General features: G+C 41.2%; 1 protein-coding gene across 6 annotated transcripts in view; it reads right to left on the bottom strand.

The window, feature by feature from the left end:
- FRMD3 (FERM domain containing 3) overlaps window positions 1-15,481 on the bottom strand; it is a 148,915-nt gene that overhangs the window by 39,209 nt on the left and 94,225 nt on the right. For all 6 annotated transcript variants that reach the window (XM_039380275.1, XM_027721564.2, XM_039380274.1 and 3 more), the window contains 2 exons: window positions 6,310-6,407; window positions 4,957-5,080 (listed from right to left, as the gene is read on the bottom strand). In XM_039380275.1, the coding sequence (XP_039236209.1) occupies window positions 4,957-5,080; window positions 6,310-6,407 (222 nt within the window). The remainder of the gene's footprint in view (window positions 1-4,956; window positions 5,081-6,309; window positions 6,408-15,481) is intronic.

The raw sequence follows: 15,481 nt of genomic DNA, 5'->3' as shown, positions 1-15,481 counted from the left end.
TCTTTCAAGCCATATGGTTTTAGTTATATGGGAATCTGTTGCACATAAGAGATGTCATAATATTTGTTTGTTTACGCATGTGAAAAAAACCAAAGAATCAGACTCACAGTGCTGAAGCACAGAGGTAACTATTATGAAGGTAGCCGAATGGCAGCTAGAATAGAAGGGCTCTAATCTCACCTGTTCTTCTCATATTTTAGCTCTCAGCTAACACATCATTTGAGTATCTTGTTAAAAAAAGGCCAGGAACCTCTTGCAGCACTTTTAAAAATACTCATTGAGCAGCACAATATTAATTTTTATCAGATAATTCAACCTGCTGAATGCAGCGAAAGAGATGTGTAAATAAGTGCCACACAGAAGGTGGCAAACTCAGTGTTTCTTTGAGTAATATTTTCCAGCTAGATATGTAAATCTTATAATCTAACACTGGACCTGTCTATATATAGTTCATTATGTGGCAGATATATTTTATTAATTTGTACTCCTAGAATAGAGAACCGTGGAATTAAATATCTGGAAAATGTAAAACTTCTATGTGACTAGTGAGTGTCTGATATAAAAAACATAAGAGGATGATCAATTTGGGGAAGACAGAGCTACAGGGGGAAATTGCCAAGTAGTAGCTATCCAGATAACTCTGAAACTGTCTTTGTTCTCTGAAATCTGGCAAATAGGTAAGGCATAGCAGGTACTGACACAAGCAAAAGAAAACAGAAAATAAAGATGACAGTTCCTGAGAGCTGCAAAGAGCTACCAGCCACTGAGCCTAAAATTCGTACCACATAAATTGGTAAAATATAGAATAGAAAGAGAATTAAGGAACGTACACATGTAAGTGGGGTATATGGAGAAAGTTCTGCTATAAATTATAGTTATGCCTCAATTTTTTGTAGGAACCAGCAGACCCACAAGCAAAAGAAGTCAGCCTGATACCATCTGATTTCCAAAAGGCAATAATTAATAGTGTCCCTCGCCAAGACTAGTGAAGAAATTCAGGGGACATCCTCACATGCTGAGCTATGGGTTTCCCTTTCCCCATCCTCGACGTGGGGGAGCCCAGCTCTAGTTCCTTCTCCGTCTGAAGAACCATTTCCGACGTCTTGTGGGACGGGGAAGGGGAACTCCATAAACAGGGTTTTTCAGGCCCCGAGCCTGGAGGGGAGAGGTGCCCTCCCCTCCCCCCACCACCCACGTGGCTCCATGGCAGGCACAGAGACAGCACACCGGGCGTGGAGAGGAGGCAAGAGAGAGTTTATTGTTGGGAAGGGGTTTATAAGGCTTTTAGGAGGGTCAAAGGGGACCAATCACAAGTTCAGGGTCACACAAAAGAAACCATCAGGTAAGGGGTCAACAGCCAATAGGAAGGGGTTAAACAAAGGACCAATGGGACACCTCGGGACACCTTTCCCAGGACACCCCTGCATGGGAGATAACAGTTGCTGTGGGGGGTGTTGGGAAGAAGAAACACGTGTTTGCAAAGGGACCACAAAGAGCCATTTTAAGACATGTTTAAACAAGTTTCTCATCAGATTCACTGCCACATGCCACCCTTTTTTATTCCCTAAAGATGAATATGTCTTATATTGATATATGGATTTTAAATTTACCTCATTCTCTTAGTGTCTGAGGGTGTCCCTATAAAACAGAAATTAAAAATGGTTTTATTGATGAAACAAGTTTTTCACTGGCACAAACTTTCAATTTACTGCTGAACCAAACAAACTACTTATTGCTGTTAATTTTAGTTTCATTAGAGTCCAAATGGTTGTTTTCTTCTGTTTCTCGGAGGCAGTCTCGGCGTCCGGAGGGGTTGCGGCGGTGGCTGCTGCGGCCGCATGGCGGGACGGGGGGTTGCTGTGTGCAGGAGCAGGGTGCAGGCGGGATCGGCGGGGGCCGGGGCCGCCAGCAGCGTCGGGGTCTCGGCGGGGCGGCGGCGGCACCGCGGGTGTCCGGACAGGTCTGTTGCGGGGCAGGGTCCGCCCCGGGCGGCTCGGCGGGAGCTGCAGCAGCGAGGCAGGAGCGGGGCCGGCCGATGTCGGGGCTTCCCCGGAGCCGCGGCACGGGGCCGGGCTCGGTGAAAGTAGGCAGAGGTGGCTGGTTCCCGCGTCGGCTGAGGAAAACAAAGTCTCTGCACTCGGCAGGAGGAGGGCTGGCCGATGTAGGGGCTGCGGCGCGGGGCCGGCCCGGGGCCGGGCGGCGCGAGCGGCACGGCGGGCGGCGCGGGGCCGCGCAGGGGGATTGCTGCGGAGCTGTTTCGAGCAGCTTTAACCCTTTTTTCGCCATGCTGGCGTGGTAACTATCTTTCAGGTTAGCAAGCAGTCTTATTAGATGACTTGCAGATGGAATTACATATGTTCTTTAAGCTTGCTTTTTCTCTCTTAAAGAGGCATGCACACTTCTTGTAGTTACAGGTTTACAGGGGGAGAGGTTTAGGGAGTATGCCGAAGTTTCCTTAAAAGGGGATATGCCGGGCCTGCTCCTACCTGAATGTCCTCAGGAAGGTTGAAGATACTCAGATCAGGCTCCTCTCTTGTGGTGATGCAAGCCTGCTGATATCTTTTGCCGCTTAGACCCGGTTCGCCGTTGACACAGACGTCGCCCCAGCCTGTGCTTGGGATTGCTTTTATCTTCACAGAAGAGTTCAAACAATCGTGGCCTCACCACGTGGCCCAATTACGGCGAATTGAGGGGGATGGGGGAGACTTCGGGGCGCCGGGGAACACAGATATCGCATCTGTGCTTTAGGAATCCACCTATCTTCATAGAAGAGTTCAGCAAGATTCGTTTCCTCACACGGTGGGCACCAGATATGGGTTTCCCTTTCCCCATCCACGACGTGGGGGAGCCCAGCTCTAGTTCCTTCTCCGCCTGAAGAACCATTTCCGACGTCTTGTGGGACGGGGAAGGGGAACTCCAGAGACAGGGTTTTTCAGGCCCCGAGCCTGGAGGGGAGAGGTGCCCTCCTCTCCCCCCAGCACCCACGTGGCTCCATGGCAGGTACAGAGACAGCACACCGGGCGTGGAGAGGAGGCAAGAGAGAGTTTATTGTTGGGAAGGGGTTTATAAGGCTTTTAGGAGGGTCAAAGGGGAACCAATCACAAGTGCAGGGTCACACAAAAGAAACCATCAGGTAAAGGGTCAACAGCCAATAGGAAGGGGTTAAACAAAGGACCAATGGGACACCTCGGGACACCTTTCCCAGGACATTCCTGCATGGGAGATAACAGTTGCTGTGGGGGGTGTTGGGAAGAAGAAACACGTGTTTGCAAAGGGACCACAAAGAGCCATTTTAAAACATGTTTAAACAAGTTTCTCATCAGATTCACTGCCACACTGAGCAACTATTGATGGGAGGGATTCAGGACTAGGGGAATCCTAGAGAGACCTGTGCAAAAGCTTGTAACATTTACTGTCATGGGTTCAGGCAGAATACACCAACAGGAAAGAGGGTTAAAAAATGAGGTAAAAAATATGTCTAGTTATTCATAACAAAGGAATTAGCTAATTAAGTTCATGGGCAAAATTACACATAAACAAACAAACAAACAAAAAAACCAACACAGATAAATACATCTCTCCTAGCATCATGAAATATAAAACCCACCAGCTTTGGCCTATCGCCCTTCCTTCCCTCCTTCTAACTTTAAATAAAGGACTAGCCTGTTCTTTAAAGACTGCAATTTATAAAAGTCTTTTCAATTGCACCCTGGCTTAACTGATGAAAGATATTGTTTTATGAAGGTTGAATTTATCCTTTGGAAATCTGCAGACACTGCATGGAACAATACTGAAAGTAAAAGAAATTCTGTTTCCTTTTTTAAAAGGCTTTCACGTCTTAGACTGCTCTAAAAATATTAGATACAACCATGCCATTTAAAACATCATTCACCAAAAGAAACACAAAGAAAGTATGTAGGTTTCAGGAAGGAAAAAACAGAAGACACATTATTACTGGCAAACTTATTGTCATGAATGTTGTACTTCACTTGAAAAACATATTTGATAGGATTCTGAAAAAAACCCATATTTTAAGTTTTAACTCCTCTGAACAGGAATTTTTCTCTTTTTTTTTTTTCCAAATGCATTGAAACATAAAAACAAAGCACAGGGGTTTTAAACAAGTGCAAAAGACCTCATAATCTTTCAATAAAAACTATCCTTCTAGTTAATGTAATAATTGTTTGCTTTCATTTGATTTTCTGCACCTCCTATTCCTCTTCGGATTTTCTGAGGACTATTCTCAACTAAGCAAAATGCTGAGGGCATCAAGCAAGCTACCTTCTCGACTGCTTTGCCTGTCATTCACCAACAACCCTGAAGAGGGTATAGTTGCACAACTCACTGCTACTTCTCTCCTGAAACACATTTAACTTTGAAACCAAAAGATAGACTAATCCATCTTTCTCCTTTCCCCCTTGTTAGAGTATTAAAAGTTTAGGAGAGAAAAAGACATGCAGAGAGCTCTGGATCTCACCTCCTTAGTCTTACAAGGAATTTACTTAAATACATTTCTTTGCAATTCACCACTATTTTAACAACCTCCAGATAAAATAACTTAATTACAGTTTCAATCGGGTCAATATCTACTGAGAATTTTATAATTGCACTACAGACAGAAATTTCACACCAAAAGACGTGTGATTCCTAAATGAAAGATGTTATTCCACTAATCAACCAGAGCAGCCCTCATGATGTGAGCTGCTCCCATAATCAGACATACATTTCAAGTAAATGACATCTAAATTACCAGCACTCAGCTATGATTAATAAAGCAGTGGAAAAGAAAACCCCCAAAGCTGAAACCACATTTTCAAATACAGCATATTAGACAGCATATTGATAGAGCATCTATTATAATCTATGGAACAAACCCTCCTAAGTTAACATACACTATTTGGAAACAGATAAAAGTATTTCTTGGCTGTCTCTTTACTAAACAGCATTTTAAATTACCTGAATTCATTTTTATGCATTTCAGCTATTTTCTTCTCAAGCTTTTGTGACTGCTTAGGAAAAATCCTAAAGTCGCTGATATAGTCCTCTGGGTGTTCATCAGGATCATAATCACCAAGCTCAGCTAAACACATCCAAAATACAAAACAAAACAGAAAAATTCAATTGTAATATTAGTTAATAGGGAAAGAAGTCAGTAAATGCAGTGTAATTCAAGATACTTCCATGCTCAGTAAGAATCCAGCATCTCTCAAGAAATGCTGCTTTAAAGAAGTGACAGTTAACTGAAACAACAAAACCCTTATAACTGCCACTTCAGTCAATGAGTTTCAAGTGAAGTTCATGCCTTATTAACTGCTGCGTTAATTAGCAATAGTAAACTATTGCTTTGAAACGTTTTTACAAAGCAGAAACATGCTTTGTGAAACAGATGAATAGGTAAACTTCCCCCTTTGAGTATTTATCATTCTGTTAGTAGGCAGAACTAAAACAATGCACTCCTGATTCACCTCTTTTCCACGTGATTTATCCTCACTCCTATGAACTGATCTCATTCTGTTCCAGCAGAGAAACACAGGCCATAATGTTATTTAAGGCACCCCACAGAATTTGATTCCTCTTCTAAAAGATGTGTCACTTAGGTACCCAAACATGGAATTTGGTGTTTTAACTTTCTTAATGAGACTGCTTTAATACAGTCTAGACTCAGCTTTGGTTTGGATATGCTGTCTCGTAATGCATTAAGAGCTTAATTCACATAAAGGTAGAAAAATGGGAACTTCCACACATATGATGTCCGTAATCAGACATATAACTGATTATTTCTCTATATACAATTCAACACATATGCCTGAATTTGGTCCTCAGGAAATGCTGGAGAGAGAGAGGGAGAAAAAAAAGATAGGAAAAACAAAACAAAATTTCCTTCTCCTTGAAGTACGTGTTCTATTTTTGACAGAGATTACACAGGTCTCCTTTACCATAAGAAAGAGCACTGAATGACACTTTCTCTGCTTAGTTCAAATGAAAAAGGCTACATTTACATTCAGAATTCAGAACAGAGTTTTGGTTTGTTGATAAGTGGAGTCTAATATTGATGTCATACTTCTTCACTTAAATGCTAACACAATTTATTGGGTTTTAATTTTTAAGTTCCAATTTGGTTTTCATTGGCTAAGCGGCTGAATTATTTACAACATTTTAAGTGAATATCAATGCAGGAAAAGAGTACAACTGAAAAAAAAAGCAACAAAAGTTACTGGTAGCTATATTCACCCAACAGTTTTGCATTGCTCTTTTTATTGAACACACATATGAGTGAAGTATTTAAAAAAGGCTCCTGCTTGTACTTACCTTGGACAATACAGGCACCCAAGTAGGCAGCATCAGAAAAGGAACACAGCAAACGGCCATGGAAAATGTCCCTTTTTATTTGTAGATATAAGAGGTATCTGAAATATAATTAAAAAATTAAGAGACAATGTCACATCTTTTTGTTAACAGATTTAACATATCAGTGTGAGACCAGCTGTGCAACTATTCTGGACCTCTCTCTTACTATTTTAAATGGAGGGAAAAAGAGGCAAAGCACAAACACAAGGAAAAAACAGATGTAATTAAATTTTTTTTCAATAACAATGAAATAATGAGAGCAAAAGTAACAAAAAACCACTAAGGGATATCATAGAGAGTGCTTTAATTAAAATGTAAAATTATGATGCTCATTAGTAACGTGAAAAAATTATGGTAACGTGAGCTGTTTTGAGCATCCCTATTTTCATTATATACAGGTTTACACAAGAAAATCTGTCTCTTGCTGTAGACAAAATAGCACCCTGATGACAGTGGGGAGGACTTTTTCCCCTTCTTCTTTTTTTTTTTTTAATCTGCAAAGAATCCCAGATGAAGTTTTGAGGCAGAAGCAACTCCTAGAGCCCTGCAGAGCAACAGGCATGATCCCCCTGCCTGGGGGTCACCTCTTCTATTCCTCTTTTTCTACTGGGGAGAACTGGGGATAAAGAAGAAAAAAGGCTCCTTCTACCTGTTCTCTGCCTCGTCCCACAGAGCAGCTTTATTTCTAATAGCAAGTGGAGTGGCACAGCTGTTAGGTCACAACTTTCTCTTCTGCTTTCTCTCCTGGAGAGCAGTCTCCCAGAGATGGACCAACTCATAGCCCTGTGACTCACTCGCAGCATCTTTCCCAGCCACCTAGGTGGTTACAGCCACACCATTCACCAGCTTCACCCCACTGGGAAAATAAACTATTTAAACATTGCTTTAAGTAGACAAAGTCAACCATCTAGAGGGTGCTATCAGACCCAGTGGCTTCTGCAGACCTTCTGGACATTCCTTGATGCTGTCAGTTCTCTCCACCCTTGAGCTACATACGGTGTAGCCAATAAAAATGTGCTTTATGAATAATACTGATGTCAGAATATTTTTCCCAAGTTACCTGGTTCTATGTGTACTACGAGCTCCTGCACCAAGAACAAGCCTGGAAGTATTATCTGAAGGACAAGAGAAATCTTCCTCCTTGCCTTGGATTATTACAAAATGCAATAAGTACAATACACTTGTCACTGAGAAAAGCAATTTGCTCTCATTGTTCTACAGGAACCTTGCCCTTCAAGACTTTCTTTTTTTTTTTGTAACATATTTTTTCCCTCTGTAATCAGTGTCCAGTAACAGCTCACTAATTCAATTCCATAATTTGGTACAGGTAGACCCTAGAGAAAGTATCTGCATCAGGGTGAACCAAAGGCCTCAGCGATACGCAATAAAAATTCTTAATCTGCAATCACAGTGTACTGGAAAAGGCTCGGTATACTGATGCAGATACCATATAAAACTTGGGCAATTGAGCAGTCCCTATCTGAAAACTTTTTGGTAAGTCTTTCCAGGTTGAAAAATTGGGATGTGGTTCTCCAGAGTGACCACTAGCTTGAGGCCAAAGTGTGCTCAGCTTTTAAGTACTGCCAAAAAAAAGCCACCTACAAAAGGCATACCAAGATTTCAGAGCATGGCTTGCTAGCCAAGCTGTGAGGTCAACAGATCTATTGTGGCATTTCTAAGCAAACAGTTTGTTGTTGACCAGGTTCTAAGATCGTTGATGTCATTATAAAATTCCTGCATCAATAACAGTCTCAGTTATCAGGAATAAATACAGGTTTTATACTAGTTTCTTGCTTAAGCCTGTTTTAAATATGAAACTATTGTAATTTGTAAAAGAAAAAAAACACCTTCAAAGTTAGCTTTGTTACAATAAAAATATATACTCTTTAATCTAAATTGTCACTGTATGCATTTTTGTCAATTGCATGAAGCTAATTGAAACGTATTATCCATTCACTCCAACTAAATCACTGGTTATGCAAGTTGTTCAGCATGAAAAAAATAATTTAAAAACCAGATCAAAAAAATTGCAGAAAATTTCCACTGCTGTAAAGTTGCTACTGGGAAGGACACTTATTTGTATCTTAGTCAGCTCCATGGACAGTGGGATTGAGTGTATCCCCAACAAGTTTGCAGATGACCTCAAACTGTGTGGTACAGTCAGGGAAGGAATGCCATCCAGAGGGACCTTGACAGACTTCAGGGGTGGGCTTGTGCAAACCTCATGAAAGTCAACAAGTGCAAGATCCTGCATCTGTGTCAGGGCAATCCAAGCAGAAATACAGGCTGAGTGGAGATGGACTGAGAGCAGACCTGAGGAGAAAGACTTGACGTTGCTGGTGGATGAAAAGCTCAACATGACCTGGTAGTGTGCACTTGCACCCCAGAAGGCCAACTGTATCCTAGGCTGTGTCAAAAGGATCACGGCCAGAAGGTTGAGAGAGTGATTTTTTCCCTCTGCTCTACTCTGATGAATACTTGTGACTGCTGCTTGTTCTAGAACAGATGTATTGGTCACATAATCTGACCAGTGGATGTTTAGGATTGTACCGAGGCAGCATTGATGGAAGCGTTCTAGGAGACGCAGGTGGTGGCGGTAGATGACCCATGATTCGGAACCATACAAGAGAGTAGACAGCACGATGACTCTGTAAACACTGATCTTGGTACTTTTCTTCAAGTGTTTATTACGCCACACTCTTCTGTGGAGTTTTCCAAAAGCACTATATGCCTTTGCTAACCTGTTGTCTATCTCTCCGTCAATCTTGCCATCCGAGGAGATGAGGCTGCCTAGGTAATTAAACTCCTGGACTGATTTGAGCTCTGATTCGCCAATGGTGATGTGGGGATGATGGGGGACTTCCTGAAGTGCAGGTTGATGGAGGACCTCTGTCTTCTTTAAGCTGACTTCCAGCCCAAAGAGCTCAGCAGCATCTGCAAAGCAGGATGTTAAACGCTGCAGGGCTGCTTCTGTGTGAGCAACAAGGGCGGCGTCATCAGCATAAAGCAGCTCCCGGACAAGATGGTTTAAGGTCTTGGTGTGGGCCTTCAGTCACCTTAGGTTGAATAGGCTTCCATCAGTACGATATCGAATGTAGATGCATTGGGCAGGGCACATCTCAAGGATGAAGGACCACCGCCTCCCTAAGATCCTGCTCTATGGTGAACTTGCCACTGGCTGCCGCATGAGAGGAGCCCCGAAGAAAAGATACAAGGGCTCCCTGAAACAACACCTCAGCCTTGGCCATATTGATCACCATAACTGGTCTACTCTGGCCTCCAATCGGGAGGCCTGGAGACACACCATCTATAACGCAGCTGTTTCCTTTGAGAACACATGCAGGATCACCCTTGAGGAGAAAAGGCAACGCAGAAAGAACCGTGTCTTGCAGAATATACCATCTAAGGAGTCTTTCTGCTGTGCCTTTTGCAATCGGATATGTCTGTCACGTATTGGCCTCGTAAGCCACCAGCGTGCCTGCAACAAATGTGGATAGAGCCTTCCCAAATCTTCGTTCGCGAAGCCTAGCCATGACTGACTGACTGACTCTGATGAGACCTTACCTAGAGGTAAGCTCTGCAGTTTCCAACACAAGAAAGATGTGGACTTGCTGGAACTAGTCCAGAGAAGAGCCACCAAGTTGATTAGAGAGCTGGAGCACCTCTCCTATGAAGACAGGCTGAGATCTCCAAGGCAAGAGGGCAGCCTGGAACAAGACTAAGACATTATGGAGTTCTTTCAAATGCAGAAAATATATGCTTTCTTGACTGAAAGCCATTGTTGCAACCTTTGCCAAAGGCTGGCTCAACTTCAGACATTCCCTGTAATCCTCATATAGTAATTTATGGTCCAGGTCAGTAAGGACCTATAAATGCACTCCTTACTCCTGAGTTCAGTAAGGTTTATGCATGTACTTAACACTGCATACACTTACAGAAATAACTTGCAAAATCAGATCTGATTATGGTGCTTCTGGTGTTCTTCACCATGGCTGGTTTTTTCCTAGCCCTGGAACAACTTTATGGCCCTAGTTACAGCCCTAAGTACTCAAGCTTACCATCAAGCTAGTAAATGCATACTTCAGTGCTTACATATTTACAAAGAGCTACCATTTCCATCTATTATCTGTTCACAATACAGATGACTCAACTCCAGGTCAGCCAAGCCTTTCCTGCAACTGCCGATGGAGGGTCAGCAATATCTTGTTTATATGCAGGCTTCATGGCCCTCATAGACCATGTTGCTAACTGCTTAACAGACAATTTATCTATTTTAAGATGTTCAGTGAGGCAAGAAAGCTTTTCCACAGCCAAATTTTGTGTTTGGCCACATAGTGGTTTTTCTTGTGTTCAAGTCACTTCATTCAGTTTATTCCCATAACAAATAGTTCTCCCAGAGTTGCCACAGCCTTTACAGATGACAGATATGGTTGCCTCCAGAGATCCAGAAATGCTTCAAAAATTATTATTTCATTGTGATGTCTGACTTTGACTCACTGCTCTTTCCCATTCTACTGTGCATACTCAGGTAGAGTGGCAGGAGGCAAATGAATGTTTCCAGTAATTCTGATTTAGGTGCCCTTCTCCCCCAGAAGAATTTATGAGTTCTTCATGCATATTATTCTGAATACTAAGTTTGCATTCTGTCTACTACAGAAGATATCATTAAGTACACTGCAGAAGCACTAGTTTCCTGCCAAAATCTAGGAAATTAAACTAAACACTAACAACTACATTCTAGTATGTAATACCACAACTAAGAGAACACATTTTCTATGTTTTACAGTGTCATGTAGAGAAGAAGGCTGAACATGAGACAGCAGAGTATCTAGGTGGACAAGAAGGCCAGTGGCATCCTGGGCTGTCAAGAATAGTGTTGCAGCAGAACCAGGGATTCTCCCCCTGTACTCGACACCTCAAGTACTGTGTCCATTTCTGGGCCCCTCACTTCAGGAAGGACATTGAGGTCCTGGAGCATGTGCAGAGAAGGACAATGAAGCTGGTGAGAGGTCTGGAGCATAAGGTGTCTGCATAGCGGCTGAGGAAGCTGGAGTTGTTTAGTCTGGAGAAAATGAGGCTCAAGGATGACCTTATCACTCTTTACAACTACCCAAAAAGAGATTGTAGCAAGGTTGGAGTCAGTGTCTTCTCCCAGGAAACTGGTGACAGGACAAGAGGACATAATCTCAAGCTGCACCAAGGGAGGTTTAAGTTGGATATTAGGAAGAATTTCTTCACAAAAAGGGTGATTAGACATTGGAATGGACTGTGCAGGGAGGTGGAGGAGTCACCATCCCTGGAAGTGTTTAAGGAAAGACTGGATGTGGCACTTAGTGCCATGTTCTAGTTGATATGGTGGTGTTCGATTATTGGCTGGACTCAATGATCTCAGAGGTCTATTCGAACCTAACTGATTCTGTGATTCTGTGATTCCGTGATAGAAAAAATAATTATATTCTGTAAAATATATTTCTTGTCTACTTATTAATATTTGAGAAGTACTTTGATATCTTATTAATTAGAAAAGCCACCACTCTATTAGCTACTGATAAAACACAGAGGTTACAGATAGATCTTGGGGTCATCACAGACAGCTTCTGAATTCATCAACTCAGGCTGCAGTGGCAGCCAAAAACAAAGCCAAGAAAATGTTGGGCATCATCAGGAAAGACATTGTGAAAATAGCAGAGGGACTTTCAACTTTTTGCCACTATTTAAAGCCTTGGAGTAATCACATCTTAAATGCTTTATTGAGTTCTAGTCTCCGAATCCTGAGTAGGACATTGCTGAGGCTGATTAACAGAGAAGAAGAACCAAAATGAGTGAGAGGATAGAGCTTTCCTTTCAAGGAGAGATGGTGACTAAGAGGGAGCTAAGAGTGAGTCTTATGAAATCTTGAGGGTAGGGGGAAAGGCAAACACAGAATTGCTATTCACTGAATCCTGTAATACTAGAGCTAGGGGGAAATCTGTGAAATCAGGAAATTACATAAGGCAGAGGAAAGATTGTGACATAGCAGTGAAATAAGCCGTATTTGGTTAATTCCATTAGCTACTCACCCATGCCCTCTTCTGTTTTTTTTTACAACGATCATGGATAACTGCTGATACAGTATTATCTATAGCATTTTAGATCATTCCTTGGGGACCTCAAATGACTTTATATCCTCTAGTTTTAATTATGCATACACAGTATAATGTAGGGATTTGGAAATAAGGAAACATGAGGCCTTGGGATGCTTTATTACGTAAGAAATAGCAAGCAGTGACTTATTTACTACCAAACAAGAACAATGAAAATAACTAACATAGTAAAAATCTGTGCCCAAGTATGACTGGTCTTTGGACCAGTTCACACTCCCTTGACTATTCACATTCTGTTCACACACAGCATCTCAGGCTTTCCCAGCAGGGCTCTGACTTTTGATCAAGAATAGTGAAGAGAAATACAGAACAAAAATATCTGTGCTTTCTAGAGAGTCTAGCAGGATGTTATAGATACAGCTATATATGCTGTAGATTGAATGACTTCTGCAGTTAAAACTTCCTTCATTGCAATTTTGTATCTTTGCATACCATGCCAGCAGAATAATCTTGACAATCATAGAGAACTCTAGAATATCCTACTTTTCTGCACACGGTTCCATGTACATAACAAGAGAAGACCTCCTCTCACCATCAAGCTATCATGCTTTCTGGAAAAAACAGTGGGAATTAACAAAAAAAGATTTGAAAACAGATAATTATGAGAAAAGGATATTAATAGTAATACCGAAAATGTATATATTCAAGGCCTTTACCCCAATCCTGTCAGTCAGGAAGGAGGCCGCAGTGCAGATGCTGATTTAACAAAAAAAGAAAATGAAATTACGTTTTACAGGTAGTGTGGCAGGGAACAAGGGAGATCTAAAGACCTGGTGTCATGTTGCTATTTCTTAATTAAAAATTGGTGCTTATTATTCTAACCAGGTATGTTCAGTGAAGACAGTTGAAGGCTGTTTTCTGAAACTGAAGTACTTTGTTCTGACTTCACATTACCTGTAAGTGCTAGACAATCAAATCTAGAAAGCCACAGATGTATCATTCAGGAAAACCTGCTATCTGCCACATGCTATACACGAAAGAGAAGTCAAACCCTCAGAGATGGCCACATAGAGGCATAGAGGAGTACCACTAAAGCTGAACACATCTCTCTATTTAAAAGACTGTACAAACTGTTCAAAAATCCATATTCACTGTTTGTGTTGCAATCTGCTGAGACTCTGGTACACATTCAGAGGCAAAATCATTTGAGAAAAATAAGTTAAATCCTTGCCATTTTCTCATTAAAAAATTTTAAAAGGCATTGGAAAAATTGCCTAATTAGTTTAACTATTAAAAAGAAAAAATGTGTCTTTAGTCTTTCTCAAATATGTTTCTAACATGTGCAGCCTCAGTGCCCCACTGTGGAAACAGTATTTCCAAAAATAAGTACAGATCTAAATCGATGTTGACACTAGTTAAGATCAGCTGAGAAGAACAATTACAATTTGAATTTTGTTGAAAAGTTGGGGTTTAGGCAGTCTGTTACTAGAGAAACAATAGAGATCAAGACCACAATACCCACAGCCACTGAAGTTAAATCATGAATTACCATCCTAACACCAGTTGACTCTAGGGAAAACAGAGACCAAGGACCATACAGAACCTTCTTCCATAGTGAGAGGCAGAAATTTTGCCCTCAGAATTTCTTCTTTAGCCATAATATCTCATAGTGCCTTAACATCCAGAGGCAGGCACTGATTTTATTTCAAAAGCATAGCTTTGGAAGCAGTTGGTAATTAAAACAAGGGAAAATGAAAGTAAACAGCTGGAAGGGTACAACATGACTGGCAAAGATTCACAGGCGTCCTTAGCAGTGAAATGAAATGCAGTGACAGGAAAGCATGTGGCACCCTCCATTGCCAAAGGCATGTCTGGCCTCTGAACTTGCAGTGTACACACAATTTAAGACTCCCACAGGGTTTTTTTCTATAATATAATAGACAGAGGGATAACTTCAGCTAGTTCATTCTCCATTTTCATTTTCCGAAAATAGTTCCACCTGTTAAACCACAGAGGAACTCAAGGATTACAGTCCAGCACAACCTACTAAAGGTAGAACAGAGATAAAGCATCAGTAATCTGAGGTGACAACTGCTCAATTTTCTTCCTGCAAGTTATGTCTAAATCCTAAGTAGTAGCTCTATCCATGTTATACTAGTTTCACAGAAATCAAATCATTTACCCCATACACACAGAGCTTCGTGTACTGAATAGATGATATTTTTTTACATCAGATATTTCAAAGGAAGAGTAGAAAAACCATTGCTTTTTAACATCTGTAAGTCTCTCTGATGTTTCTAAGGTGCTTCACTTACGTATTCCTATAAAGTTTTTACAAAGACTGCATGGACCATAATCCACACAAGGGATTAACCACAGAGTTAGTTAATATTCTGAACCAAAGAATGGTATGGCAATGTGACAGAATGTGTTACTGTATCCTAATCTATTTAAATGGGGACTACAGACACCCATCAGATTTCTACTCAGCTGAAGAAACAAGAGAGCAGCTCTGACGTGCAAAGGCACGGACACTAACAGAAATGCAAAGCACTATTACTCTGACTCAGCTGACTGTATATACAGCTGTGAAGTACATATGGTTTTTAAGTCAAAAGGGTGACAATATTATTAATATATTTTCAAATCATCTTAAACACACATCACAACAAATGTGATTGTCAAGGCTTCATGACTGTCCTGTCAAATGCTAATGAACCTTTGCCTTCTCGAATTTCATCAATCATTGCAATTCAAAAAAAAAATTAACTCCAGCCAATTGAGAGCATCACCTTGAATCTGACCCTCTGCTTTATGTGATGAAGGAAATTCTCAGAGGTGAGTTACATGACTATGTTTCACTTGCTCATTTCAGGAGCATTTCCTGTATTTTCTGTAAGAGACATGAGCAGAGACAAAGCAAAGCTTCCCAAATAGCAAGACTGGGAAACTGTCAAGCAAATCAGATACAAAAATGTGTCATATCAATGATGTGTCATACTAATGATGTGTCAAATTATTTCTCCTTTTCAAGGTTTTAATCGTATTAG

This window comes from Pipra filicauda, unplaced genomic scaffold (genome assembly GCF_003945595.2).
Source record: "Pipra filicauda isolate LSUMZ 115617 unplaced genomic scaffold, ASM394559v2 scaffold191_size1418713_pilon, whole genome shotgun sequence".
Lineage (NCBI taxonomy): Eukaryota > Metazoa > Chordata > Aves > Passeriformes > Pipridae > Pipra > Pipra filicauda.
The sequence above is the reverse complement of the archived record's forward strand: the minus strand, read 5'-3'. Positions and strand labels throughout refer to the sequence as shown.